The sequence below is a fragment of the Passer montanus genome, unplaced genomic scaffold, assembly GCF_014805655.1.
Source record: "Passer montanus isolate IOZ18808 unplaced genomic scaffold, ASM1480565v1 scaffold10, whole genome shotgun sequence".
NCBI classification, from domain to species: domain Eukaryota; kingdom Metazoa; phylum Chordata; class Aves; order Passeriformes; family Passeridae; genus Passer; species Passer montanus.
Window position 1 is genome coordinate 30275091 of NW_024356505.1, and position 25197 is coordinate 30300287.

Sequence of the window (25197 nt, forward strand, 5' to 3'; positions counted from 1 at the left end):
TCTACAGAAGCATTTTGAAACCAGACTTGTTAAGCAAAGTGCAGAACATGTAATATAATAAGTAGCTACAACCAAGTTAATGAACATGTAATTAAATACTGGCCTAATTTGGGAACACTGGTAACACTGCATAGGGGTCAGTGCTCCTAAAGGTCAGCTTCCTGTGTGACATTAACTCCTCTCAGGGCATATTTGGTATTATTACAATTACTACCTGACAGAGACACAATTCTCAGGATTTTGAACAATAACCTCTACAAGATAGAGAGACAAGATCAAGTATTTTAAGGTACTTTTATTTAATAAATAACTTCAGTAATAGCACGGTAAAAAGTGAACATCTGTTAAAATAAAAAGGCACTTAAAACAAGAATATGACTATGATGCACTTTGAATGGTCAGAGGCAAATATACATGGCACGTGTCAAGAATGATGTGTGACTCATCACATGACAAACTATGCAATCTCAGCTATGGGGTAAACGCAAATTTACAGCTAAGACTGCTCAAAAAAAAAAAGGAGAAAAAAAAGCTTGTGTTGATACAAAAATATTACAAAGAGAATGGCAACCAAATACATTAAAAAGATTAGAAGGTGACAAAGCACCAGGCTTGAAAGCAAAGAAACATTACAGAATAAAGACACAGCATCACGTAAGGCCCTTAGGTGATCTGAGGATGTCTTGGTAAGGTACTTCATGATACTGTCACCCAGGGCTTGAATTTACAAAGGAAAACTAAGTTACCAGTCAGCAACTTCTTCAGTAATGGCACATGTTTTAAAGCTATTTTTTCCTTCTTAACATTCTTCTCAAAACTTTTCATTTTAACCATAACCTGGCAATATGCAACTTGAAAATCAAAGATAAGTATGCACACGCTTTTCAGTCTTTTACACTGCTCCCCTCCAGCTTACTCAACTTACCAAATACTTAATCACACATCTAGCAAGTCAACCACCAGCTCCATGCTACATGAGTTTAATTACATCTGCAAACTCAAGCCCTGATTTCCCTGTAAAGCTAAAAAGTTTAATACTAAATGGCTAGGCAGAGCCCTCATGCTGATTGCTTTAACCCCTTCCCTCCCAGTCATGCCATGCAGCATCACGCCCTGCACAAGACCTGGATTCACAGCACGGGAATGGGAAAGGTCAAAAAGGCACCATGTGTCCTGGGCTGACTAGGCTACACAGTCTCAAGTTTTTTTTTGTCCAACCTCCGGCACCAATTACTCTTATTTGCAAAAAAAAAAAAAAAAATTAAAAAAAAAAATTACATACAGTCTATTTTCACATAGGAAAACAAATCTATATGTAATCAATTAGTAAAATCACTGCAGCTTGCCCTAAATCTATCTTATTGTGACTACAAAAGTTGCTATACTGCATACAGTGTTGTGAAGTTATACAAGCAGTGTTCATTTTCCCTCATATTTAGGATTGACCACAGTCGTCACTGCACTCTTGTAAATAGGATTTTCACCCTAGGAAAAGAAAAAAAAAAATTAACATTTAAAGATATGAAAAGAGATACTTGTTTGCAAGAAGCATAAAAATTAGCGTAAGAAATTACCCATTAATGCTTTGTTTGTACACACAAAGAGCTTAAGTCAAACTAGTTTTCCTTCTAGCAACTTGAACAAAGGCATGCACAGCTAATAAATAAAGCAAAGGGTTAGCAGGATCCTGTTCCATTTGCACCACAGAATTCCTTGGAGGCAGCTGAACCATCACCCAGGGCTCTGCAGCCCAGGGCATTTTATAGAGAAGAACAGAATTGTAAACATTGTTTGACACCAGGACTGACCACAGACCACATTCTGCTATAATAAACATTTAAATAGCTTATCTTACATTGTAATTGAATTCTAGAAACAATGTGGAAAGACTTCTAGTATTTTGCTAATACACAGTCAATATTTACAGTGAGCATTCTGTACTTGTCATTTTCATTTTATTCCTGCAGGTTTCCCCAACCACCAGAAGGGTAAAATGTACAGATAAAACAAAGACATTTTTGTACTGGTGCAGATACTGTAATAAAACAATTATTTCTACTGTTATGAGACAAGCCTACAGAACAATTTCTTACATCTCTCTTGCTGAGATTTAAACCCCCCCCCCCTAAATTAAGCTTATTTTAAGCTTCCTTTCCCCCCAGGTTTCCTTCTATCTCAGTACCTCTTACTCCATTTATGACATCCTTGCACACCTCAGATGAATGGCTTGAACACAAAATTAACACATAAATTCTCACAGGAGAAAGGACCACTGCTGGAACTGCTGGAGCTGCAGCTCTGAGCTCTTGGCACAGCCTGCAGCTCAGCCTAAATGATGCTGTCTGCCAGCATGAAGCCCTTCTGTGCACACACAACTGATTCCTGAGAAAACTGAGCTCAGTGCAATGTCAGCGCGAGTGCTGCCCTGGCCAGGGCTGTATCTGGCCTTCAGCAGCACTGGAGGAATCTCTGACCCTTCAGAGCTCCCCCCACCCCAATCTGAGATGGGTTATACAATCACATTAACTCAATTAACTCCATTTGCAATATTTCAGGTTAAACCAATTTTTCCTACACTCAATTAAAGGATGCACAAACACCAGGTGTCTATTTTTCAGGGTCATAAACCTGGAAAAAACAGCTTGGAATACCACAGAATGTGCCAAAGGCAAGCAAGAACCTCACGTGGTGTGCAATTTTCTCATTGTGGCTCCTGGGAAGTTTGCTGCCTCCTGTTTGCAAGGCCCAGCAGAGGATGAGTAATGGTCTACCCCAACAACAGCAGGGTGCTGAGGGAGCCCCTGCAGCTGCTCCTGTGGTTCCTTTCACAGCAAAAGAGATTTTCTCCTCACAGCCACCTTCTCTAACATGCAGAGAGCAAGGAGGCACATCCAGTCTTGCCTAGATCCAAGAGACTTGTCCAGCCAGAACCTGACTGCCAGACAATGGAAGTCAAAGCTCTCTGTTCAGTCTTCTCAAGACCTGAGTCAATGTCACCTGGACAGAGGTGAAGGAGGAGCTGGGTGTTCAGTGCTGGCTGTGCTTCACAAATACAGCGTGACAGCAAAAGTCCCTTCCCCCTTCTATCAGCTCCCAGGCAAATGCTCTCTTGAGCAGAAGTGTATCACCTCCTGGTCTGGGAGGAGATGAGGAGTAACATTTGCTTGGGTTTTTTAAAATTTTAAATAATGGAAAATCATGTGATGTGGCTAGTTCTCAGACAGACTAATTAATCAATGCAAAATTATGACTTCCCCCAATACTTTTAGCAAAAGGTGTGCAAGAGTAATATGCAAACAAAATGGGAAGAACATCCACAGATGAGGGACTTAATCTGGTACTGAAGTATCTCTTTATCTCTCAAAGTTCTTGGCAATGTACATTGCTTATTTCCTTGACAAGCTTTAATGGAGAATTCTTAAAAATATAAATATAAACTGGTAAAGTTTATGATGCAAAGGAAGTCTGTAAGCATAAGAGGCTGCATCATAGGCAGAGCAGAAGTTATTGTACAGCTCCTCCATGGCAAGGCATTATGTAACACTTGTGCTGTTAGCATCCAGCATTTTACAGAACAGACTCCCCCCAGCACACACAGGGGGTGCACACTCACATCTTCCAGTCGTAAGAGAGATAACTTCTACCACATAGCCTAGGAATGGTCTAAAGGTAAGGACTAAAACTTTGAAATTTGCCAGATGGTAATCATACAACTAATTTGAAACTGAAATCAGGGTTAACATACAATTTGTATAACAAGATTGCAAATTTTTTACTATACTGCTTTTTGAAGAGAAGTCAGAATTGAAGTTTTCATGCTCTTGATTTAGCATAAGCCCTATAAGGATATTGAAACTCTGTCCTGCCTTCCCTTGCACTTCTCAGAAGCACACAGTGGGATTCAGGTCACTGGATAAAGCACTTGACTAGCTGTCTCCCCACGTCAGGTCAGTGTCCCAGTTCCCATTACAAATAATGGACATTTACTCAATATTCACAACTCTTCAGCTTAACCCAACCTGACATTTGATCAGCTAAATGGCTCCTGAGGCTCTACTGCCTATAACTGCAACATAGGCACCTGATGGAGCTGCAGATTCCTTCCCTGCTCTCTTCTGGTAAAGCCCTGGCTGCTCCAGCCCCACCACCCTGCCTTGGGCCTGGCTTGGCAGGGTCTCCTGCAGACAGCTCTTCATGGAAATAAATGTCCACTAATCCAACACGATGCTCCCCTTGCTCAGGGCCCCTCACAGCTGGCAGAGGGTACATTTTCAGCATTCAGTTTTTTAATTGGCCACTAAAACATGGGATTCAAACTTGCTGTCCTAGACAAATAGTATGATTTTAAATGCCCACTCTTCTTCATGGCACTGCAGAGAAACCAGTGTATACTGGTTTAAGCATGCAGATTTAGGGAAAACACATTTGCCACATGCCCCTACAACTGAAAACTCCACACACACTTAAACCAAAATTAAAATTAACAAACAGTAACTACATATAAGACTCAGTGAAATACTGAGCAAAATAAAGATGGAGGTACTTTTTAAAAGTACCCTCAACCGAGACTAAAGAGCTATGTTCTTGCAACAATATTCCCTTTTGGCTGTTCAGAGGACACCAGTTCACTCCAGTGTCGCATGAAGATGAAAATTTTACACAGAATAGCTCTGTGTTCAATCAACCTTCTTATTGCTTTTGCTGCAGGGGCTCAGCGTTTCAGCAGTCACTGAAATGACCTCCATGGTGGGTTTCAGACCTAAGGCACCGTAAGGAACAGAGCCAAACTCGTCTGCTCGAGAGCAGGCTGTGCCCGCGGCAGCCCCGCTGCGCTCCGGCGCCGCTTCCCGCAGCGGCCGCCAGAGGCCCCACGCCTGTCTGTCCGTCCGTCCGTCCGTCCATCCACCAGTCCGTCCGTCTGTCCCTCCCTCTCTGGGTCACAAAGCAGCGCTCACTGAACACAGCAATTTACAGGAAAGGGACTGAAAACCACGGCATCTCCACTCCCACAGCCAGAGCACCTCCACCATTCAGCAGCAAGGTAAATTACAGCACAAAATCCAACTCGGGGAGAAGAACAAGTCCCTGCAATTTTGAACACTTTGAACTGCTTGTGGTTTTTTTCATTGTAACCAGTAGCTGATAATAAGGCTAACCAAACTACAACAGACCTAAATTTCTTTAATTTTAGTATTAGTGTCTAATATAAATGCGTTTATCACTTGTGAAATTCAAGATGACTGAATTTGGAGTCTGTTTGAAGATGCTTAGCAATGCACCAGCTATCCCCATGCAGGAGTGGTAATGGCACTCACTACAGATAGCAACTTTGTGTTTTAAATTTGTGATGTAGCTTTTCAGTCCAGAAGAAATTTATCCTTAGACTTGTAACAAGCATGATTGCACCAAAGCTTTTATGGCTGACTGGGGCAGAACCTGGGCAAAGAGAACTCTGCTTGACCCAGCTGCCTTGAGCACTGAGCACTGGGATGCTGTGGCATCATCTGCACCACCACGGACCAGCAGCAGGGAAATACCTGAGTACCTGGGCCATGGCAAACTCCATGGTGCTGCAGTTCCCCCACCAGCCCCAGCCCGAGTGTGGACAATGGCTGTGGGAGAGGGGAAGGGTCACACAAACTGCACAAAGTTAATTTGTGTATGCACACTCCTGAAGGGAATCCACTACAGTGTAATTTTCATACAATGGGATTTCAGATGACTTTCCTGCCTTCACATTACAAGGCAACTCTTCGTCTAAATGAGAGGCTATGGCAATACTGTAATATCACCAGAAAATCTTATCTATAGGGAAAAGAAGGACCTTGTTCTACATCCCATGGCTCACCTACTTTGACAATTCTGACCTCCTCCTTTCCAGTGGTCCATAAGAATAAACCCACCTCCCTCTATCCCTAGACTTCTAATATTTCTATGAATACCAAAAATTATGAAGTCATGTTTAAAAAACCCAAACCACACCCTTTTACACTTTTAACCTTCACATCTGAGTGAACCAAAAAGGCGGAAGTCAATCTCTCCATTTACACCAGAGGAAAGCTTTTAGCAGGAAATACATTTTGAGGACCAAACATTACATCCTGAAGAGCCACAGGGTAGAGAACAAGAGCACAGAATGGAAGTTACACACCGTATGGTTTGTTAGGTGCTTGTCCTGCATGCAACAGAAAGTACACAATTAAGTGAATGGCAGAAGAACAGGTAACAGAGACTTAACCAGATGGAGTATGTGAAGTGTTAGAAAGGACCCAAAACTCAATTTCCTCCCCAGAATAATTGGCTCTGGGAAGAAAAATGAAAAGGAGGTGAATGTGGTTGATGCAGCAGGCAAAAGGAATGTTGTTTACAATCCATTTTGGATACACTGCAAAGCGAAATGATTGTGAAGGGAAAAGGAAAGTGTATTTCATCAGGAAGGGCTTGGACTGCTACACAAAGTATTTGGAACTGTTGTCACAGTAAGAGCTTAAATATTCTCAGTTTCTGCTTTCTCCCCTTATTTTTCCTTTACAAAATCTTTTGAATGCAACACTGAAAAAGGGAGACAGCAGTATAAAATTAGAGATACAGATTGTTCCCTTGCTCTGGCTTCTGAAAAAAACTCCATGGATGTCTAATGGATGTGCTGCCTTCACAACTTCTTCACACCCCTCCCTCTAGTCTCATCTCTGCAATACTTTCTCTTAGAGCTCCTCTGACAGCCGTTCCCCATCTCAGCCTCCCTTTCCCTCCTTCCCCAGCAGCTGGGGGTCCCAGGGAAGAAGAACACCTCCAGCACTCATGGAAGGGCAATCTCAGAGTCTGCAGAAGGTATCACTCATCTTGTGCTTCACTGACTTCCTCTCCTGGATCCTGCAGTTACTGTGGTGTGTTGGGTGTGAAGGGAACTGAACTCAGCAGCTCCAGTCAAACGAGGTGCTCAGGCTGAGTTCAGGAGGGAGTAAGAAACTGAGTGAAAAATGCATCTAGAGGGGACAAGGATATTTCCTCCTGTCCTATTAATGTTCCATATCTATGCACACCCTAAAGCTGGCTAGGTTACAAGGACTGTGATATTGCCAGTTTCAATAGAAATAAGGATGAAAAAAATAAGGTACATATTTAATTATAAAATTAGTAGTCTATGCATTTCATACCTTAATTACAGACTAGGTCTGTACTAGGTCAATAAGCCAATGCAGTTGACAAAAAAAAAGTAATGCTACTCTGCATGTTCACAGAGCTATTCCAATAAAAACAGTGATATTTATAGGCTGTGATATTTTAGGAGTATCTAACCTAGCTTAGCAAAAATATTGATTTTAAGCAAACTGACTGTTGATTTGAAGAAGCAGAAGACAAAACATCCCCTGTGTGTCTCTCTACAATCCAAAAATATTCTTCAGTCCTAGGACCTGCTCTATTATGTATCCACACATCTAGAAAAAAACCTAAAAAACCACTTGTAGAATAGTTTAAGCCAGTACTGCAGTATTAGTAAGTAAGCAATCTCACTGTCAAACGCAGTTAAAAATTTTCAAGCTGCATTCTTGAAAACCCCACAATCAAAGCAGAAGTAGTACACTGAGCAAGACTCAAACTGTGATTAACGGACTGTGACACACAGTGAGTTTGAAGTAACATGCAAAGGGGAAAAAAAGGAAAGAAAATGAAAGGAGATACAAACTGAGACTTAGAGACCAGCTTTACGTCCATAGTTTGGATTCTTGAAATTGTTAATAGGGCTCTTGTATATTGGATTTTCTTGCTGAAGTAAAAGAAATGGTCAATGTCGAATAATTCAACAGGAAAAAAAAGCAACATTCTCAACTATCACTGAAAAGGAATCATGCTGTATATAAAGTGTTAGTAATTTTTTTTCCCCAGTATGAGGTTAATCAATTTACTTAAATGAAACCAAAAGGCTTCCTAGGACAATTCTTTAAAAAGATATTTTCTCATCAAGCACATGGGGGCGTTGACTTCTACAGAACTGTAGTGAAAGGGCTCTTGATCAGCAAACTCCTGACACTGCCCAGAGGCAGCGATTCCATATTCTGTGGAAGCCTACACACCACAGGCTTGTTTTTCTTGCCCACTTCTCTGTTGACAAAGAGCTGGGGAGATTTCAACAAACCAGCACCAGCCATGACTTTGTGACTTTATGGAAATCTCCCAACTAACCCTGTGTGAGTATTTACAAGATTTCCTCAATCAGTGCAATATTTTCTTCTTTGCTTTCTACAGAAGTGACTCATCTTTGTAATAAAAAGTGACTCATCTTGGTGTAAAGCGTGGTAGAACTGCAAAGCTGAACTGTTCTGTCACCATCACATTTCCTCTCTGAAATGTTATTTAAACCTGAGTTACTACTCTCTTTTCTGCCTCAAGAAACACCTCTCCAAGAGGACTGGTTATAATCTGATACACTTTGAAGCACATGAACAAAAATCTTCTATTTTTCCTCTGCTACTGCAGCTTCTATACATAGAAAAGCTTCTTGACTCACCGTATCCCACTTGGCATTCATCTTCTCCTTTTCAAATTTAGCAAATTCTCTTCTGTCATGAATGATCATTAGTAGTTTCCAAATCAATAATAATGCAAGTCCAATAAGAACAATTCCAGCAACCACACCAGCTACAATGGGAATGATGTCAGGACCGCTGGGACACTCTGGGGAACAAAGTAAGTGAAACATGATTTTCCAAAATGGTAGAGGTAATGCGTATCAGAAGCTGTTAATGTTTGATTTTGTACTGAAGCCAGTATTTTGAGTATCAGATATGCCAATACTACTTTTCTTTCAAATAACAGAGTTTTTGGAATATGTACATACTGTAACATTCCAGCTTATTTTTATCCTTCTAATTTGTGTTTGATCTTGGCAACAGAACAACCTGTTCTGAAGACAAAGTCTATACACTGCTAACCCCTTCAGCTAATTATTTACAGTATTGAGAGTAAAATAACTGGCAATTGTATTTAAACATGCAAGAGCTCCAAGTCAAAGCTGTGGCAGCTGGAGCACAAATGCTGACGAGCAGAACAGGCCCCACACACAGAAACAGAATATCCTGAGTTGGAAGGGACCCACAAGGATCATTGAGTCCAACTCCTGCCCCTGCACAGGGAAGTCCCAAGAGTCACACCCTGTGCCTGAGAACACTGTCCAAACACTTCTTGAACTCTGTCAGGCTGGTGCTGTGATCACTTCCCTGGGGAGCCTGTTCCAGTGCCCAACCATGCCCTGGGTGAAGAACCTTTCCTAACATCCCACCAAAACCTTCCCTGACACAACTTCAGGCCATTCCTTTGGGTCCTGTCACTGGTCACCACAGAGATCAGTCAGTATGTGCCCCTCCTCTTCCCCTCACAAAGAAGCCATAGACTGTCACGAGATGCAAGGTGATTTAAAGTGGCTGATACAGAAATAATAATCCTCCAAACTAAAATCCAACACCACTATTAACATAAATTCCCAATAATCACAAACTGAAGAAAGGCTTTTGCAGAGCTCAGTGCACAGACTGAAGGAGTCAAAAGCAAATTAATGCAAGTCCTGTGCAATAGAACAACTGTGGATAGAACACAGCTTCCCCCACACTGCAGACTCCCTGCCTTCATAGCTGCCTCTGCAGGAGTGAGGGAAGTGGGAAGGGACACGACAGGAATTCCTCAGCAGCCACTAAGGAACAAGTGTCTGCTCCACAGAACACAGCTCTACCGGCCAGAGCTTGTTCCTTCAGCTCTTGGATGGCACAAATTAAGGTGCCTCCTCGTGCATGATGTCCTTGATTCACCTTTGAGCTAAGGCAGAAGTTTGTACATGAAAAGGTCAGGCCCCAAAAGCATAGGGCATGTATAGCTTGTCTAGGAGACAGAGCTCAAGTTCCTCCACTATACTGTGGACTACTTTTGTACAGAATTTAAAGCATTCTGAATGAAAGCAGTATTTATTTCTGACAGCCACTAGCCACGGGATTGTGTTAAGTCATGATCATCAAAATGATCAATTCTGAAAATTCCTCAAGTATATAAAACAGCACTAAATCTATAATACGTGTATTTTCCATCAGACTTTTAAGAATCAGGACACCACAAACTGCTAATGTACAGAACCATAAATTCTGCACTGTTAGATGCAATATCCAGTGATTCAAACTAACAATACTCTTGGTAAATAAATGGTAAATTACTGGTGGAGGTAGAGAATTGTTCTCACTTTTTTTTTTTTCTAACAGAAGATTGATCTACGAGGGATTAACTAAACAAAATTATTTTGGGATCTATTATCGAAGGTACCACAGTCAAGTAAAAACAAAAGGTTTTCAGCATAAAAAAGTTCAAGCAGTTTGCAGCATAATACACAATTTTAGTAGACTGATCTCAAATTATTAAGAAAAAAAGGAACGAAACCCCACAGACACCATTGTTTATAACCTGGAGCAGAAGCCTAGTAAAAAAAAATATCAAAATTTATCTAAATAATAAAATTTATCTAAATATCTCTCCTTGCTACAGGAGAGATAAAGTAAGTCAGAGTACATCAAGTGCAAACAGGAAATGTTTCAACAAATACATATCTGATTTACCTTTTGTTTTTGAAAAATAGAACCTGTTTCTATCAGCCCAAGGGTTTGAAAAATCTAGATCTAGGGAGACATATGTTTTTCTAAAGCCACTCAGACAACACAACTGTCACTCGGGTAACAGGCACCTGTTTCTGTGTGCATTCAACTCACCAAAATGGACCAGAGGCACCCAACAACTGCACCAATTAACAACAAAGGAGGAACAGGCAACACCATGCTCCTACCTGGGGTCTCCACCACGTGGACATTGGCTTCACCGTTTGAGTTGACAGAGTAAGTGAAGTAGAACCAGCAGTCATCAACGTCCTTCTCTTTGCAGTGGGACAGGGGGTCGGGCTGGCCGGGCTGCGGCAGCTTGTCCCGGCTCTCCACGCGCGTCATGTTGAAGTGCATGCACTCCTGGGAACACGTCTCCTTCTTCTCCCCCTTGTCGAAAGCTCTGCACTGAACACAGTCCCTGGGCAAGAACAAAACACAAGCAGTGCTTTTCAGTGTGTTCATGGAAGGTTTCTAGCATTTAATCTCATGAAATGTTATGGAGAAAACACAGGGGGAAAAGCCCAAGAAAACCAACCCTACTGCCATAAAGGTTAGGAAAAAAATAAAGACATGGAGTTGTACCAGTCAGAACATTTATATACCTTGAGATTAACAAAAGTCCTTTTCAAAAACTCCTCTTTCCCTGAATGACCCACAGGTTTCAAGGATAGAAAAAACCCCAAACTTTTTCAACATCTCTACCTGGGAAATGAATACTCTCAGAGAAGGCACTGTAAGAACAGGGTACTTACAGTGGAACACAACAGGTTAAAAAGAACAAATTCAGTGATGAGCTTTACAATGGGGTATCACTGAATAATTCATTTAAAAAGGCAGATTGAACAGGGTTTTTATACTAAAAAGACCAAATTTTTTTTCTCAGCATGAAGTGAGTTGCACATGAATCCACTTAGCCACTAATCCTAAACATATTTCAAACTTTTCATGCAGAAAACGCTAGGTTTCTAAAAACCTGGATTTCCAAAGGGAAGGAAATCCACAGGTCTAGGTTTAGTTATTGACTGTCAAGTTAGTAATTTCAGTAGTATTTTTTAAAGCAAAAACCTCAGCTGAAGTTTTACCTATCAAAAGCTTTTTTTTTTTTTAAATCCTCACATATCACAAACTCAAAATGCACAGAAGCTGGGACTTGGTTTTCTGGGTACGTACTTATGCTCTGCACAGACACCGAGGCAAGTCTGACACATTTCACAGGTGGGGCCTTGGAATTTGGGATCTGTACAGTTACAGGTGCCACATTCACAGGTTCCTCTTCCATTGCAGATCTGCCCATTGGATGCCATACAGGGTGTAGTATCCAAGGAACAATCGCAGGCACTGCCAGTGAAGTTGGGGAAGCACTCGCACACTCTGCACTTGCAGATCCCATTTCCTGTGCAGCAAAAAGGCATTGCAATGAAATCAAGTCTAATATAAAAACATCTGTGACAGTGAGAAATAAATGTTCACCACCTCAGGGTAGATAAAAGAAAAAGAAACCATGGTGAGATAATGAAGAATGCATTAAGAAGTACAAAATAAATTTTAGCTCCTTGAAAGACTACTTGGAGGCATTTGTCCCCTTTTCCCATTCTCCTATACATCTGGATTTCTTTTCATAAACAAAATAACAAGACTCAGGAATATCAGATCAAGAATAGTATAATGTGATGACCATATCCCCTGGGTGGAGAAGCATGACAGCACTGCTTCAGTTCACAATCTTGTATGCATTGACTGCTATATGAAAATATAGATCAATATAGACCACTACAGATAAATTCACTGCTCCTGTCTTCACATCTATCACTATACAAATGTATAAAGCAAGACTTAAAAAGATGAGGAATGCACTGAGTATTTAAACCAGAAAAATGAAACAGCTTTTGCTCCACAGGACACCAATGTGCTGCTGTACTTCTGACCTCACACACCCAACCCAACTTCACGCTCCTTTATACTCTCTGCACAAGAAACAAGATGCCTTTATACTGATCTGGATGACAAGGAAAGGTCTTCGGCTATACTCCTCTTCTCCAGTGAATGAAGTGTTTCAGTCAACACTTCCCTGTCACTGTGTATTCTGGAACATCACCACCATTGCTCCCATCCTTTGCAGAGCAATAGTGGATTCTGAGCAAATCAGACACATGAGGTATTCTCATCACTCAGTTAGAGCTTAGTGGCTTCTCTGTTTTATTTTTGCAGCACAGACAACATGGAGGTAGTAGTTATATTCCCACCAGATACTTCCACATGCAAAGCAGCAAAATAATTTAGACACTGGCTGCTGAATGGTTTTTAAAATTGCTTTTGATTTCAGGAATTAACTATCATCAAAGTCTTGCTTGAAGTGCTTAAGGTGTTTTTCTGGATCTTGCACATTCTGGTCTTCACTTACCTTTCAGAACAGTGTCAAGCAGTTCACTGGTATCCTGTCAAGCACCAAGGTTAAGCACTCACTATTACAAATAAGCTGAGGGCATTCTCTCTATTGACACAGTGCTTACACTGAGCCAGTACAACATTACAATCCCAGGACAGTTGTCTCAGCCTTCTTTACTGAAATACCTGAGGGTAATTCTGTAATAAACAGCAGAAGTCAAGTTCACTTTACACCCTCCTTGGAGCTGTGATTGAAGGAAGGTGAAATGTGCATTACCAGACTACATTTCCAGAGGGCTGTTTTATTAACTGACAAGTGTTTGCAATCACTAAATCTGTGAGTGTCCTCATCTCTGTTATTAAGTGGTTTTGAGCTTTCACCTAAAGGATCCCTACTCTGCTGGGTAAGAAGACAGACTTGTAAACTGCTGACCAGCTTTTCCTGCAGAAAGCTGAAGCATCTCTCACCTCCACAGATTAAACCATTTGATCGATCACAGTTGAAGTTGTCACATTCACAGTATTTGCCAGAATACACCTCATTGGTGTTCTCCCTTTTCTTGCACACACATTGTCCACAAATACATTCTCCATTGTTACTGCAGATTTCTGTGCTGTTCTCCCTCCTGCAGTAAGCATCCATATCCTCACTATTTACTTCATCTGTGCTACATTCACATAGTCTTCCGATACGTCCTTCATTACATCTGCAAGGTAAAAGCACGACTGAAAATGTAACCTTAATTGAAAGTCACCAAAAAAAAAAAAAAAAGGCCACAAGAATAGCACAAAGAACAGCAGTAAAAGTGACTACTCTCTCAAGGGATGTTCCAACCTAAACTTCAAATGAGGTTTCCAGCAGACACCTATGTACCAGTTCTTGAGGGCACTGGAACAAACTGGACGAAGTTGCTTTTATACTGATTATCTTATCTGATATTCCAGGTGAGAGACTGTGTGTCACTCCCTCTAACTAAACTGTCACATAATCATTATTAATCCCTCTCATGTGACAGAACAATAATTATTTCTCAAGTGACAATAACTGTTCCCTGTAGCTGCTGTCGTATTTCAGTGAAAAGGTTTCCTATGAACAGCAATTAAGAAGGAGAGTAGATGATCTTCAGAGCTGCCAAACTGAGATCTTCAGGGATCAGCATGTCTCATTATTGAGCGTAGGGTACAGATGAGCAAATGGAGGTTGCTCTTGTTCCCATCTGTGATCGACAGACTGTTACACGGTGTCCACCAGAGACAACAGATCATTGGGAAAGTGCTGCATGTACAAAAACAAAAGGCTGTGCTTACCACAGGCCTGTTCTCACCCATGTGAAACCAAGTGGACACCAGTGATAGTGACATCAAGGAGAAGAAGTTTTTCTACACATAGATGGGAAAATCTGTTCTCTTGATTTAAAAAGGAACACCAAAAACCGATCTATATCCTTTAAAGTACTGACTCAAGGCCAATTTTGAATTCTGACTCATACAATAATGCTGATCTAATGATCAACATTTAAGCATATGGATTATTTGCAGAGATATGGCAGTATTTCAGAGTATCCGAAAAGAAACAGGCCTGTAACAGCAATTCTTGTTCTTTAACAAAAAAAAAATTAGTAAACCCTCATTAAGGAAACAAAGATCTTGCTCATATTTCTCTTTACAAAAATAAAGAAAACTTCTATTTATTTACCTGCACGCACCACATTCAAATGTTCCATTGCCTGCATGGCAGGCTGGACTATTAGGTTCTCCTTCACTCTGACACTGACACTCACAGATGAACTGGAGATTAATTTCAACTTCTTCCGTGAATCCCAGTGGTTTAATTTTAATTGTTTCATTTTGTTCTTTCTTTGGACATTCATTAGCTGTTATATTAATCTCAAATCTAACCTGCAAAAAAAAAAAAAAGGAGTGTTATGTTACTACAAGGAGTTTTGTCTGTACTATTAAAAAGAAAGGGTGTGTTGGACATTTTAAGTGCATTTTGGATTTGAGCAGCAGCACATATAGTCTGAGTTACCTCATCTCCAATTGAAATGTTAGAACACTTCCTTCCATCTTCTTGTGTGTCATTCACTCCATTCTTGCAGAAAGACTTGTAACTGATTGTCACTCCTTTTGGTAGCTTAGTATTTTCCAGGATAACCTCTGAAGAAAGGGACTGAAACAACAGTTATCAGCTAACTTCAAACTGAGTTGCAGAAGTGTTCTGTTGAAGAACAGACATTATACAACTATGCCAGTCTAAGCACCCACCCCAGAGGCACACTGGGATTATTTAAGTTCCAATGTGCTGAGAAACACCAGCCCAGGGCTGCCCAAAGTCACTCTGTGGTGACTCCTTCCCATGTCTGAACTTGTTACAAGGTCAGGACAGGTTTCCACAGATGTTGGAGGCACTTGTTTTTACCCCATGTACTCCAAAGCAGAAGTGAGGCTCATTTACACACAATGCAGCAATGAAGAAAATATTGTGGGGCCAAACCCAACAAAATAGCCTTTTTTGCTAACACTTGGAAAGAAGGTACAAGTGAAGAAGCTGAAGAAACAGTGTGGGTTTTGGTTGTGAATTTTGTTTTTTGAAAGGGAAAATGTGGATTGTAAGTTTTCCTTGTAATGCCATTTTAAATGACTTTAAGAGTGTATCTTTTTACTCATCTAACCTCTTACTGCCATAGAGGCTTAATATTTAGTCTGGATTTACAGCAATGGAGTGTATTTATAGTGTAGAACACTAAGTAATCCACCTTAGAGCCTCTGCTTGAAAAGCTTAGGAGCAAGAGAAATTAATACATAAAATCTGAACTTACATTGTATGCATCAATGATCAGCTGAATCACATTGCTGGAATTTGAAGACAATGTTCCCACTGCTGATTTTGGTATCAAATTTTTCAGTTCCTTTCAATATTGACAAAAAAGAGGGAAAAGTACAGTCTTACTAGAAAACAGAGTAAAATTTGCAGTACAAATGGTGATATAATGTGTTAACTAGTCAAGTACTTCAGAAAATAAAGCTATGTTGCCAGTGATGAACACAATTTTTGAGGTCATACACAGCCTTACTGGCACAAACTCTGCATTTGTAAGAGAATACTAAGCTCTTCTCTTGTACAAGCTGACCACAATCTCTCTTCAACCATACTTAGAATACATTAAAAATAGGCAGGCATAATTTTCCAACAAAAATTTGAATACAGTTTTAAAAAGAACCCCAAAACCAAAAAAAACAGGTTAAAAGAAGAAAAAATATGCATGTCCTTTACACAGTCATTTCCTATTGCACAATCACATCCAGCAGCTTAGTTAATTTTAAACATGGGATATATAAATAGAACAAAAGAGACAAAATATGTTCTTTCATAAGTGTGTCCCCTGATTCAGTGTCCACACCCCCCTCAGCTATTTTGATGTAAAAACGTTCACAAAAATTAGAACTGCAAATGTGCTCTCCACTCACTCATACCTATAAAGAGTAGCAAGGAGAAGGGGCACTTTCTCACTGGAAATTACAGAGCCAGTTTTGATTTGAAGAAATAAAAAAAGCTTAATAATAAAGTATGTGGGTAGCAAAATATTACTTCCATGATCACTTACTTCCACAATTACTTTAATTTCAAATAAGTAAATTTTAATGACTTCAGAGTAATTTCTTTACCTTATAGACTGCCTGAAACTCTTCAGTAACAGCAAAGATTGTCTGAATATTGTTCTCACTAAGTTTCTGTACCAGGTGAGCAATAGAGGGATAATCCTAAAAAAATAAAGCATAAAATTAAATTCCAATTTAAGACATGTTGCTAGAAAATAATCAAAAAGACTCTGACATCATAAATACAAATAATCTTTAGAAACATACACAGAACTCCAGCTCATGTCACAGTTCTAAAGCAAAACAACCTCTGAAAACAGACATTGGTAAGAGTTCATATATGCCTCATGAAGATAGGTGTTTCTTCACATGGACATTATCACATTCCATGCCATACAAAAGCTTAAATCCTTACTCTCAATGTCCTCAGAAAATTATCTTCAGTCCCTCAAACCATTATTTTTTACACTGTTTCACAAAGGAAGGATGAAATGAAATGGAATTAATTTTAGGTTTTTATTGTACTATTTTCACTCAAAGTTAGGAATATATGAACACACAAACTTGGTGAAGCTTATTGTGGTTACCCCCTCTGGTAAATGTTTCTCTTTGCATTTTTTTGTCAGAACTCCCTCCCAGTAAACCACGAAGGCAATGTTAACCATACTCTTACCATAAACTTTGCATCATAAGATTTCAGTCTTAAAAAACTATTCAAGCAGGTATTTTACAGTATTTTTCACTAGTAAACTATTCTATTTTTCACTAGTAAACTTTCACTATTACTATTCTTCATAGTAAACTATGAAGACTGGTGAAATGATAAAATAATGAAACAACCACCACAGTTTTCCAATGGACATACAAGTCCAGCTTAGGAGTTGGACTCTGTGACCCTTGTGCACCCCTTCCAACTCAGAATATTCTGTGATTCAGTGTGGCATACAGGACTATTAGTCATCAAAAAGGTAAAATCCAGCAACACATAATCATAGCATGACAGTTGCCATTTCCTGAAATTTTCCAATTAAGACTAGATTAATTCTTGCACATTTGCTTTAGTTTAACAAAAGTCACTTGATGTAAACAGATTCATTTCTAAGACATAGTGGTCTGAAACTACACCAGATGACCCAATGAGTTCTTTTGAGCCTAAGCATCATAAAATATTCATTTCCCTAGAAGATGATATAAAGACTTACGTAATAGTGGCTCATTGTGTACACATTATTTTCCAGATGACATTTCCCATCATTTGGCAGAACAATTCTTTCACTCAAAGTTAGGTATATATGAACACACAAACTTGGTGAAGCTTATTGTGGTTACCCCCTCTGGTAAATGTTTCTCTTTGCATTTTTTTGTCAGAACTCCCTCCCAGTAAACCACGAAGGCAATGTTAACCATACTCTTACCATAAACTTTGCATCATAAGATTTCAGTCTTAAAAAACTATTCAAGCAGGTATTTTACAGTATTTTTCACTAGTAAACTATTCTGAAAATGAAGACTGGTGAAATGATAAAATAATGAAACAACCACCACAGTTTTCCAATGGACATACAAGTCCAGCTTAGGAGTTGGACTCTGTGACCCTTGTGCACCCCTTCCAACTCAGAATATTCTGTGATTCAGTGTGGCATACAGGACTATTAGTCATCAAAAAGGTAAAATCCAGCAACACATAATCATAGCATGACAGTTGCCATTTCCTGAAATTTTCCAATTAAGACTAGATTAATTCTTGCACATTTGCTTTATTTTAAAAAAAGTCACTTGATGTAAACAGATTCATTTTCTAAGACATAGTGGTCTGAAACTACACCAGATGACCCAATGAGTTCTTTTGAGCCTAAGCATCATAAAATATTCATTTCCCTAGAAGATGATATAAAGACTTACGTAATAGTGGCTCATTGTGTACACATTATTTTCCAGATGACATTTCCCATCATTTGGCAGAACAATTCCACCAAGTTTACCATCTCCTGCAAAGTGGAATCCAGCATCCGTGGAAAACACTAATAGTCTTGTAACATTCCTCCAGCCAATTTGTTCCTTAGGAAAAACCAAACATATTTTTGGTATTTTGTACCAATTTATTTTAAAGCATTGGGGAACCAACACTTGAGAGAGAAGTGCATGGAAAGGTAGAGACTTAGGAGAAGTCACATTGCAGAAGTGTCACCCTGGAAAACATTAATTCATGTAAACCTTGGAAACACTTGTGTTTCATTAAATGTCTGCTCCAAAACATCTGCTGCAGATTTTTCATCAAAGGCAAAAAAGATTCTTTTTGAGATAGACCCTGTTCAGTTCTCATTGGAGTATCTGAAGAGTGACAGGTTTAGAAATCAGGCTCTTCAGTGCCAGTTCCACTCCTGTGCCATGACAGGCAGCTCCGGGATGCTGGTGTGCAGCAGTGCTGCAGTACTGAACTGCCCAGCATTGGACTCTCAGGAATCATCAGGCTTTGCCAACCTAGTGCACAGTGCTTGCCAGAGGACTGGCAAATGAGCATCCTGGCTCACAACCGCACAACTGTTTAATTATGTAAACTGCCCATTCCTATTTTTTAAAATTTATCCATGGAGTTGAAGCCCTAGCTAATTTAACAAAAGAAGACCATGTAAAAGTGTCATATACTAAGTTACCACCAAAAAAACCCAAAAAGACTTATAATAAACACTGCATTTTAAATCAAGACTCCAGATCATTTATTTCAGAGTCTTGAATTCATTGATCAACAGCAAAAATAATATGGAAACAAAGCAATAAACTTGGGTATTGCTTTTTTGGGAGTCCATTTTGTACAGGTGCATAGAAATGTCTGAAAAAATGACAGAAACAAAAAATACTTAGGCCTTCAAAAATACGTAAAAAACCAGTTTTCCATCTACTTTCTGAGAAACTAGTAGAAGTCACAATACACTAAATTTCTGCAACTACAAACACAAGAAGCTTACAGACCTTTCAAATAATCAGAATAATTGCTCACTCAGGATCTCATACACTATTAAGCACAACCCCACTCTTCCTCTACAGCAAACTTTAAAAGCTTTGTCTCTATGTGCTCTGATTACAACCTCTGTTTGGCACCTTCACATTTTCCAGTTTCATTCACTCACTGAATTCTTCCTCATCTACCCTGTTTTGCTCACAGGTGGTGACATATTCAAATGCCAGTCATCATAAAACACTAAGGCTACATTCAAACAATTTCAACTAACAGAACAGTTAAAAAAAAATAAAATACACACTTACCCCACAAACTGCAACCTGCATTATTGCATCAAATCCACCTTCAGGAGAATCTAAGTTCCCAGAAATGTGCTGTTTGCCTACAAGTTCATTGAATTTGTTTCCTTCACTGGTAAGGCTGAGCACATTTTTATAGCTAAATGGACTTGTACAGTTCTGGTCCCCTGTACAAGGATTTCTGAGTTTGGCTGGTGTTGTACTTATATAAGGCATCACAGTTTTCTCCACAAAAGAACCGAAGCCTAAGACAAGAACAATAAAATCCCTGTAAGCTGAATGGAAGTCTCATTTCTATTATCACACAACAGAATTCAAATGCATTATAGCTGAACTGACATCAGAAACAGCTCTTATACTGGTTTATGTCCCACCTTCTCCACCAATGCCAAATACCCTTATGCTGCCTTTGTATTAGAACATCTGCCATAATACTGCTAAACTGAAAAAAAAATACACTTCACATACAATCATGTGAAAAACATCAGGAAGGAAACTTGGAAGAAAATGATTGTATTTTTAGAATAGGCAAATCTTTCTTACCAATCCGAAAGTCTGAAGTTATTTTTTCCATCTCTAACATCAGAGCTGTTCCGAGACTTTTCACATTCTCTAAATCATCTTTCATAGAATAGGAGAGGTCCATAAGATAATAAAGGTCAATGGGGTAGTCTTCAGCTCTCTTGAATTTTAATGAAAATGTCTGGGGTTCCCCTGTTTCAGAGATTAAACAACAGACAGAAACCATTAAAAATTCCATAACTGCAATGGCAAGAAAAATGTCTTTCTAAGGAAAGGCTTGTAAATCCTTTTGAAGATTTTGATTACAGGTGAGTAATTTTTTCTCCTGTTGACTGAAATGCTTAACATCAAATTATGATTTAAAAAAAAATGTCAGCAAGTGTTTCTTTCAAATGTTCAGCTTTCTATTTCCGAGGTACTTTATCTCCCCACAGAAATATTAGCATGCCAAAACCCAAGCTTCTTGTAGTTGCTGCAATTTCAAATCTTCATACTTGCAATCATTTTAAGAATGTTCCTAAGACCCAACAGCACAAATTTTCAACATTTATTTTCATCCAAGATGACTTCAGTAATTCTCAAAAGTTAAAAAACCACATTGCTTTAACAGGTTTATAAAATAAAAATTAGTTCTGGATGGACTATTGCAAGTTACTTTGCATCTACCAAGCTCAGAACACAGAACTGGCAGTGAGAGAACAAGTTAGTGTTTGTTGTGATTGTAAACCAGACCCTGCATTTTACCTACAGAAGAATGTAGTCTCACTCTGATGCTGAAAGACAGTGCAGAAGGATTACACACCCATACCACACACCCCCTTTCCCAGAAACTGGAACTGTAATCTTCTGCCTATTTTATATGACATAAGGAATTAAATCGATAGGATTTCCCACTCCCCTCGGTCATTGAACTTAAATGATAGTATTGCTGCTACTTAAGTCTGCTTAAAAATTAGGAAACATTTGCTAAACATCAGAAAAATTAGTAAAGTGAGAAAAAAATTAAATGGGCAAGTTGAACAGCATATGGATCACAGAGCTATGTAACATGGTTTTCACCAAAAAACCCCCAAACAACAAAAGGAGAAAAAAAGCTATACCACAAAAAACCCAGGACAAAAATCTGTTTAGATTTTCCTTAGCTATTATTTCAAAAAGCCTTATATTATTTCAAATATAAAAGCAAGAAAAAAGAAGAAAGCAAGTATCTCTCTCTGCAGATTAGTTTTCAGTCCCTCAGAGAACTAATACCAACAGAAGTGCTTACAAACATCTTTTGGTTATTAGATTCTGGTTGCCCAGGTCCCTGCTGTGTTCTGATGAAGAAACTTCTGTGTCAACAGAGGAACAATAATTTGGTTTGAAGCAAAAAGGTTCACATTAGAAATAAATAGGAGCCATACCAAAATTGCAAAATAATTTTCATTACTTTTCTCTCTGCATCATGCTGAGCCTGCTTCACATCACCTTCCAATTATTACTGCAACTACTACCAAAGCAGCTGAACCCAAGTACAAGCTCTTCTTCCAGGAAAATACAAGGCAGCTACAGTACCTAGGAACTCTCCCTGAGGACAATCTCCATGGTGCTCAAGTGAACCACTCGCCCTGTTCCTCCCGCCCCCCCCATTTGAACTAGATAAAGTTCTCTTTAGGGGCTAGAAATGGTACACAACTACTTTGTGTTTTCATTTCTGTGGTTCTGTGCCCACATCTTTAGATCTGGAAGGTATTTTATGTAGCAATCCAAAAATTGTGCTGCATAACTACAAAACCACTTTGTTCAGACATGCAGACTTCAGGAAACAGCAGTGCTTCAAGCAAAAGGAAATGCTCTAGTAACTTGAAGTTTTTGCTGACTCCTCTACTTCCATCCTACAGGCACACCGTAGAAAATCAACTACAAAATACTGAAAACAAAACAATTTTACCTGATATATCTAACAATCCATGTTGTATCAATTTTCTCCTAAGTTCTATTGGGCAAATAGAAGAAGTGATAATATCTAATCTCTCTCAAAAATCAAACAGTATTTGGAGTACGTAAACACCTAGAGCTGAACTGAATGGCTCTGCTACCATTCACATTATCTGAAAAATAGTAATTTCTGTAACAAAATGGTTACACATGCAAACCAAAAAATGCAGACGTGGTGGTGGCAGAGAATCATCCCAAAACTGGAACGAAACTGTCCTTACCGACTCTTAGATGCAGTGATAATTTCTGTGGCTGGATCTGGGTAATGGCTTCTGGTTTCAGCTTCTCTGCAGCACCTTTCTTACGATTTGTTACTTCTCTATTTTCGAGCACCTGTTTGCTGCCTCTGGGATTCTCTATATCCTCCATAGGGCAGCCTTTACTCTTCAGTGCTGCCAAGTCATCACACCGGGCAGACGTTGGCTCTCCTTCTTGCAAAAAGTCCTAGAAAACACAGCAAAACAGAATCACATTTACAGCTGTGTGCAAGTTGTTATATTCTACCCACAACTGCTCTTTCTACAAGGATCACATCTATTTTTTTTTTCGAAAGTTCAGTCATAAAACACACGGTCTTGAACTATTTTAAATGATACCACATATATTCAATGACTACTATTTACTCCAGGAGTTTGCATCTACTTATACTTATCTGTGTATAAGATGCAAGAGTGAAAAAAAATAAAACCCAATGCCATCTCCACCAGAAGTGGGACATCTGTTAAAACTGGCTATTCTAAAAGTGACTGCGAGTAGAAAAATCTTTCGTTTTTACATGGTTACTAATAATGTGAACCTACTCATACGGCCTACTTTTAACATTCTTTCCTTTTTTAATTAGGACATATAAGTGTACCTTGGTACTCCACAACAACGTAACAGCTATATGCCAACAGAGCAGGGCAAAGACAGACAACTCTTATTTTGAGGAAATTCAATCTGAAAATAACACCCATAAACAAAATCAATCCTTATCTTCGTTCTCAGCAACAAATTATCATTATATCAAACCTCAGAAAAGCTCTAACCTCAAATATAAATAAATAAGGCTTGTAATTGAGAAACTTGGCAAGTTTGATTTTGCCCCCTTCCCTAAAATATGCATATAAATAAATGTATACTAAAGCTTGTCAGTTTTTGGTGACACAGACCTACAGGAAATCTGATGGCTCAAGGTGAAATTATAAATTCAGTCAATTTAATTAAATATTGCAAGTTTATAAGCTAGTTTGGGGAATAGTAAGTAGGCAATACATAGAAACAAAAATAAATTATCATTTCCTAGCAAGAAGAAGGAAAATTTCTCATTTTCAATAACAAACCTAAGAAGAGCTATAGAAAATATTTTCTTCTGTTTCTAACCCAAAGAAGATATGCCAGCATACAGTGGTTATATCTTATATTTTGCAGTTTCCTGAATTTAATTTTTCTTAACTTACCCTTTTTGTTTCATAATGAAACAAACTACCCACCCACACAAACCTATCTCCTACTCTTCAGGTCTACCAACAGAAAACTAAATCTGAAAACCTTTTCTTTTAGAAGAAAAATCCCCTTCAATCTCTTTCCCTACTCCACCTACATCTGTTTTAACTCTAATGACACTGGAAGACTATAATTAAGCATACTCAGACAGATTCCACATTGGAGCAATTTTAAATAACTATGAGACAGCTTATAGGCTCTGTATGCACTTAGGATTTAGAAAAGGAGAAGTAAACACATTGTGAAAAACGTTTATACTCAAATCAGAAAAATCACAGTATTTGATTTTTAAAGTACAAATAAGTATCGAATTGAAGAACTACAGGAAATTACTATTAATGAAAACAGACATTTCTATACAGGTATTTACTAAAGTTTGAAACCAAGGGAAAAACCAAACCATGAAAAGATTTTTGCAACACTTACTGTTTTTTTACACCAGCCACAGTTTGGTCCTGCTTGTATACACTCCCCACATGACTTTGCATTTGCTTTTATGCAGTCGCTTCCACCTAGCGAGGAACGCAAATCCGTCACTTCAGTTATAAAAAGGTGTTTTACAACAACAGCATTTCACTTTGGTTCACTGTGGTTTTGTAAACTAAGTTCCAACTACAGGTTATTAACATGAGATAGGACTGACCCACTGCCATTAGCATTTGTCTAGTGAGGATGTACCTACCCACATAAATGACTGCTAAACAGATACAGCTTTAAGGCAGCAATTAATTACTGCAGTGCAATCAAGTGCCTTACCTTGCTGGGCAAATCCATTCCATAGCAAGCAACAGAGGACGCCAGCACACGTGAGCCATTTGAAATTAGTCTGGAAGACAAAACAGAAAGCAAACTGGATGATTTACTCTTATGAGTAAGTGCAAAAAAGATAATTTCACGAAGCTGTGGACATATAACAGTGTTTCAGAGGAGACAAGGAACACAGAACAAATGAAAACCTAATTTCTTAGCTGGGCAGCTTTGTCCTAATACAAACCATGCTTGTGGGCTACTCTGTATTTAGAAGACATCAAACAGGGTAGATTTTTAAATTATTTTGCAATGCTCTTCTGCTAGGTAAACCAGCAAGCTATGAGAAATTCGGAAATGCTGTTGACTTGGGAGGAAGAACCCAGACCAATTTTTTAACACCTTATAAAAAATACATATGCTCTGAATGTTATCAGAGAGAGACTTCTAAATAAAGCTACCACAGCAATACAGGACGGAAACAGCGCTTCTCTACTCACATCTCTGTTTCAAGATAAACACCAAGGCCCTTTACAAAACATTTTCTTCATAATCTTCAAAGGGCATTTCACTTTATACAACAACCTAG

At 39.0% G+C, this 25197-nt stretch overlaps 1 protein-coding gene across 2 annotated transcripts in view; it reads right to left on the reverse strand.

Annotated features, from left to right (window-relative positions):
- Positions 1 to 275: 275 nt before the first annotated feature.
- Positions 276 to 25197, reverse strand: part of ITGB1 (integrin subunit beta 1) — a 43951-nt gene continuing 19029 nt past the window's right edge. Inside the window, exons 2-17 of one of the 2 annotated variants that reach the window (XM_039709135.1) lie at positions 24618 to 24687; positions 24288 to 24373; positions 22598 to 22820; positions 20421 to 20591; positions 19884 to 20122; positions 18522 to 18677; positions 16686 to 16781; positions 15839 to 15928; positions 15049 to 15189; positions 14716 to 14918; positions 13488 to 13726; positions 11805 to 12027; positions 10820 to 11052; positions 8510 to 8676; positions 7688 to 7768; positions 276 to 1485 (exon numbers count right to left, since the gene is read on the reverse strand). In XM_039709135.1, coding sequence (XP_039565069.1) covers positions 7694 to 7768; positions 8510 to 8676; positions 10820 to 11052; positions 11805 to 12027; positions 13488 to 13726; positions 14716 to 14918; positions 15049 to 15189; positions 15839 to 15928; positions 16686 to 16781; positions 18522 to 18677; positions 19884 to 20122; positions 20421 to 20591; positions 22598 to 22820; positions 24288 to 24373; positions 24618 to 24687 — 2412 coding nt within the window. In that variant the 3' untranslated portion in view covers positions 276 to 1485; positions 7688 to 7693. The remainder of the gene's footprint in view (positions 1486 to 7687; positions 7769 to 8509; positions 8677 to 10819; positions 11053 to 11804; positions 12028 to 13487; positions 13727 to 14715; positions 14919 to 15048; positions 15190 to 15838; positions 15929 to 16685; positions 16782 to 18521; positions 18678 to 19883; positions 20123 to 20420; positions 20592 to 22597; positions 22821 to 24287; positions 24374 to 24617; positions 24688 to 25197) is intronic. The other variant, XM_039709141.1, reaches the window with a different exon arrangement.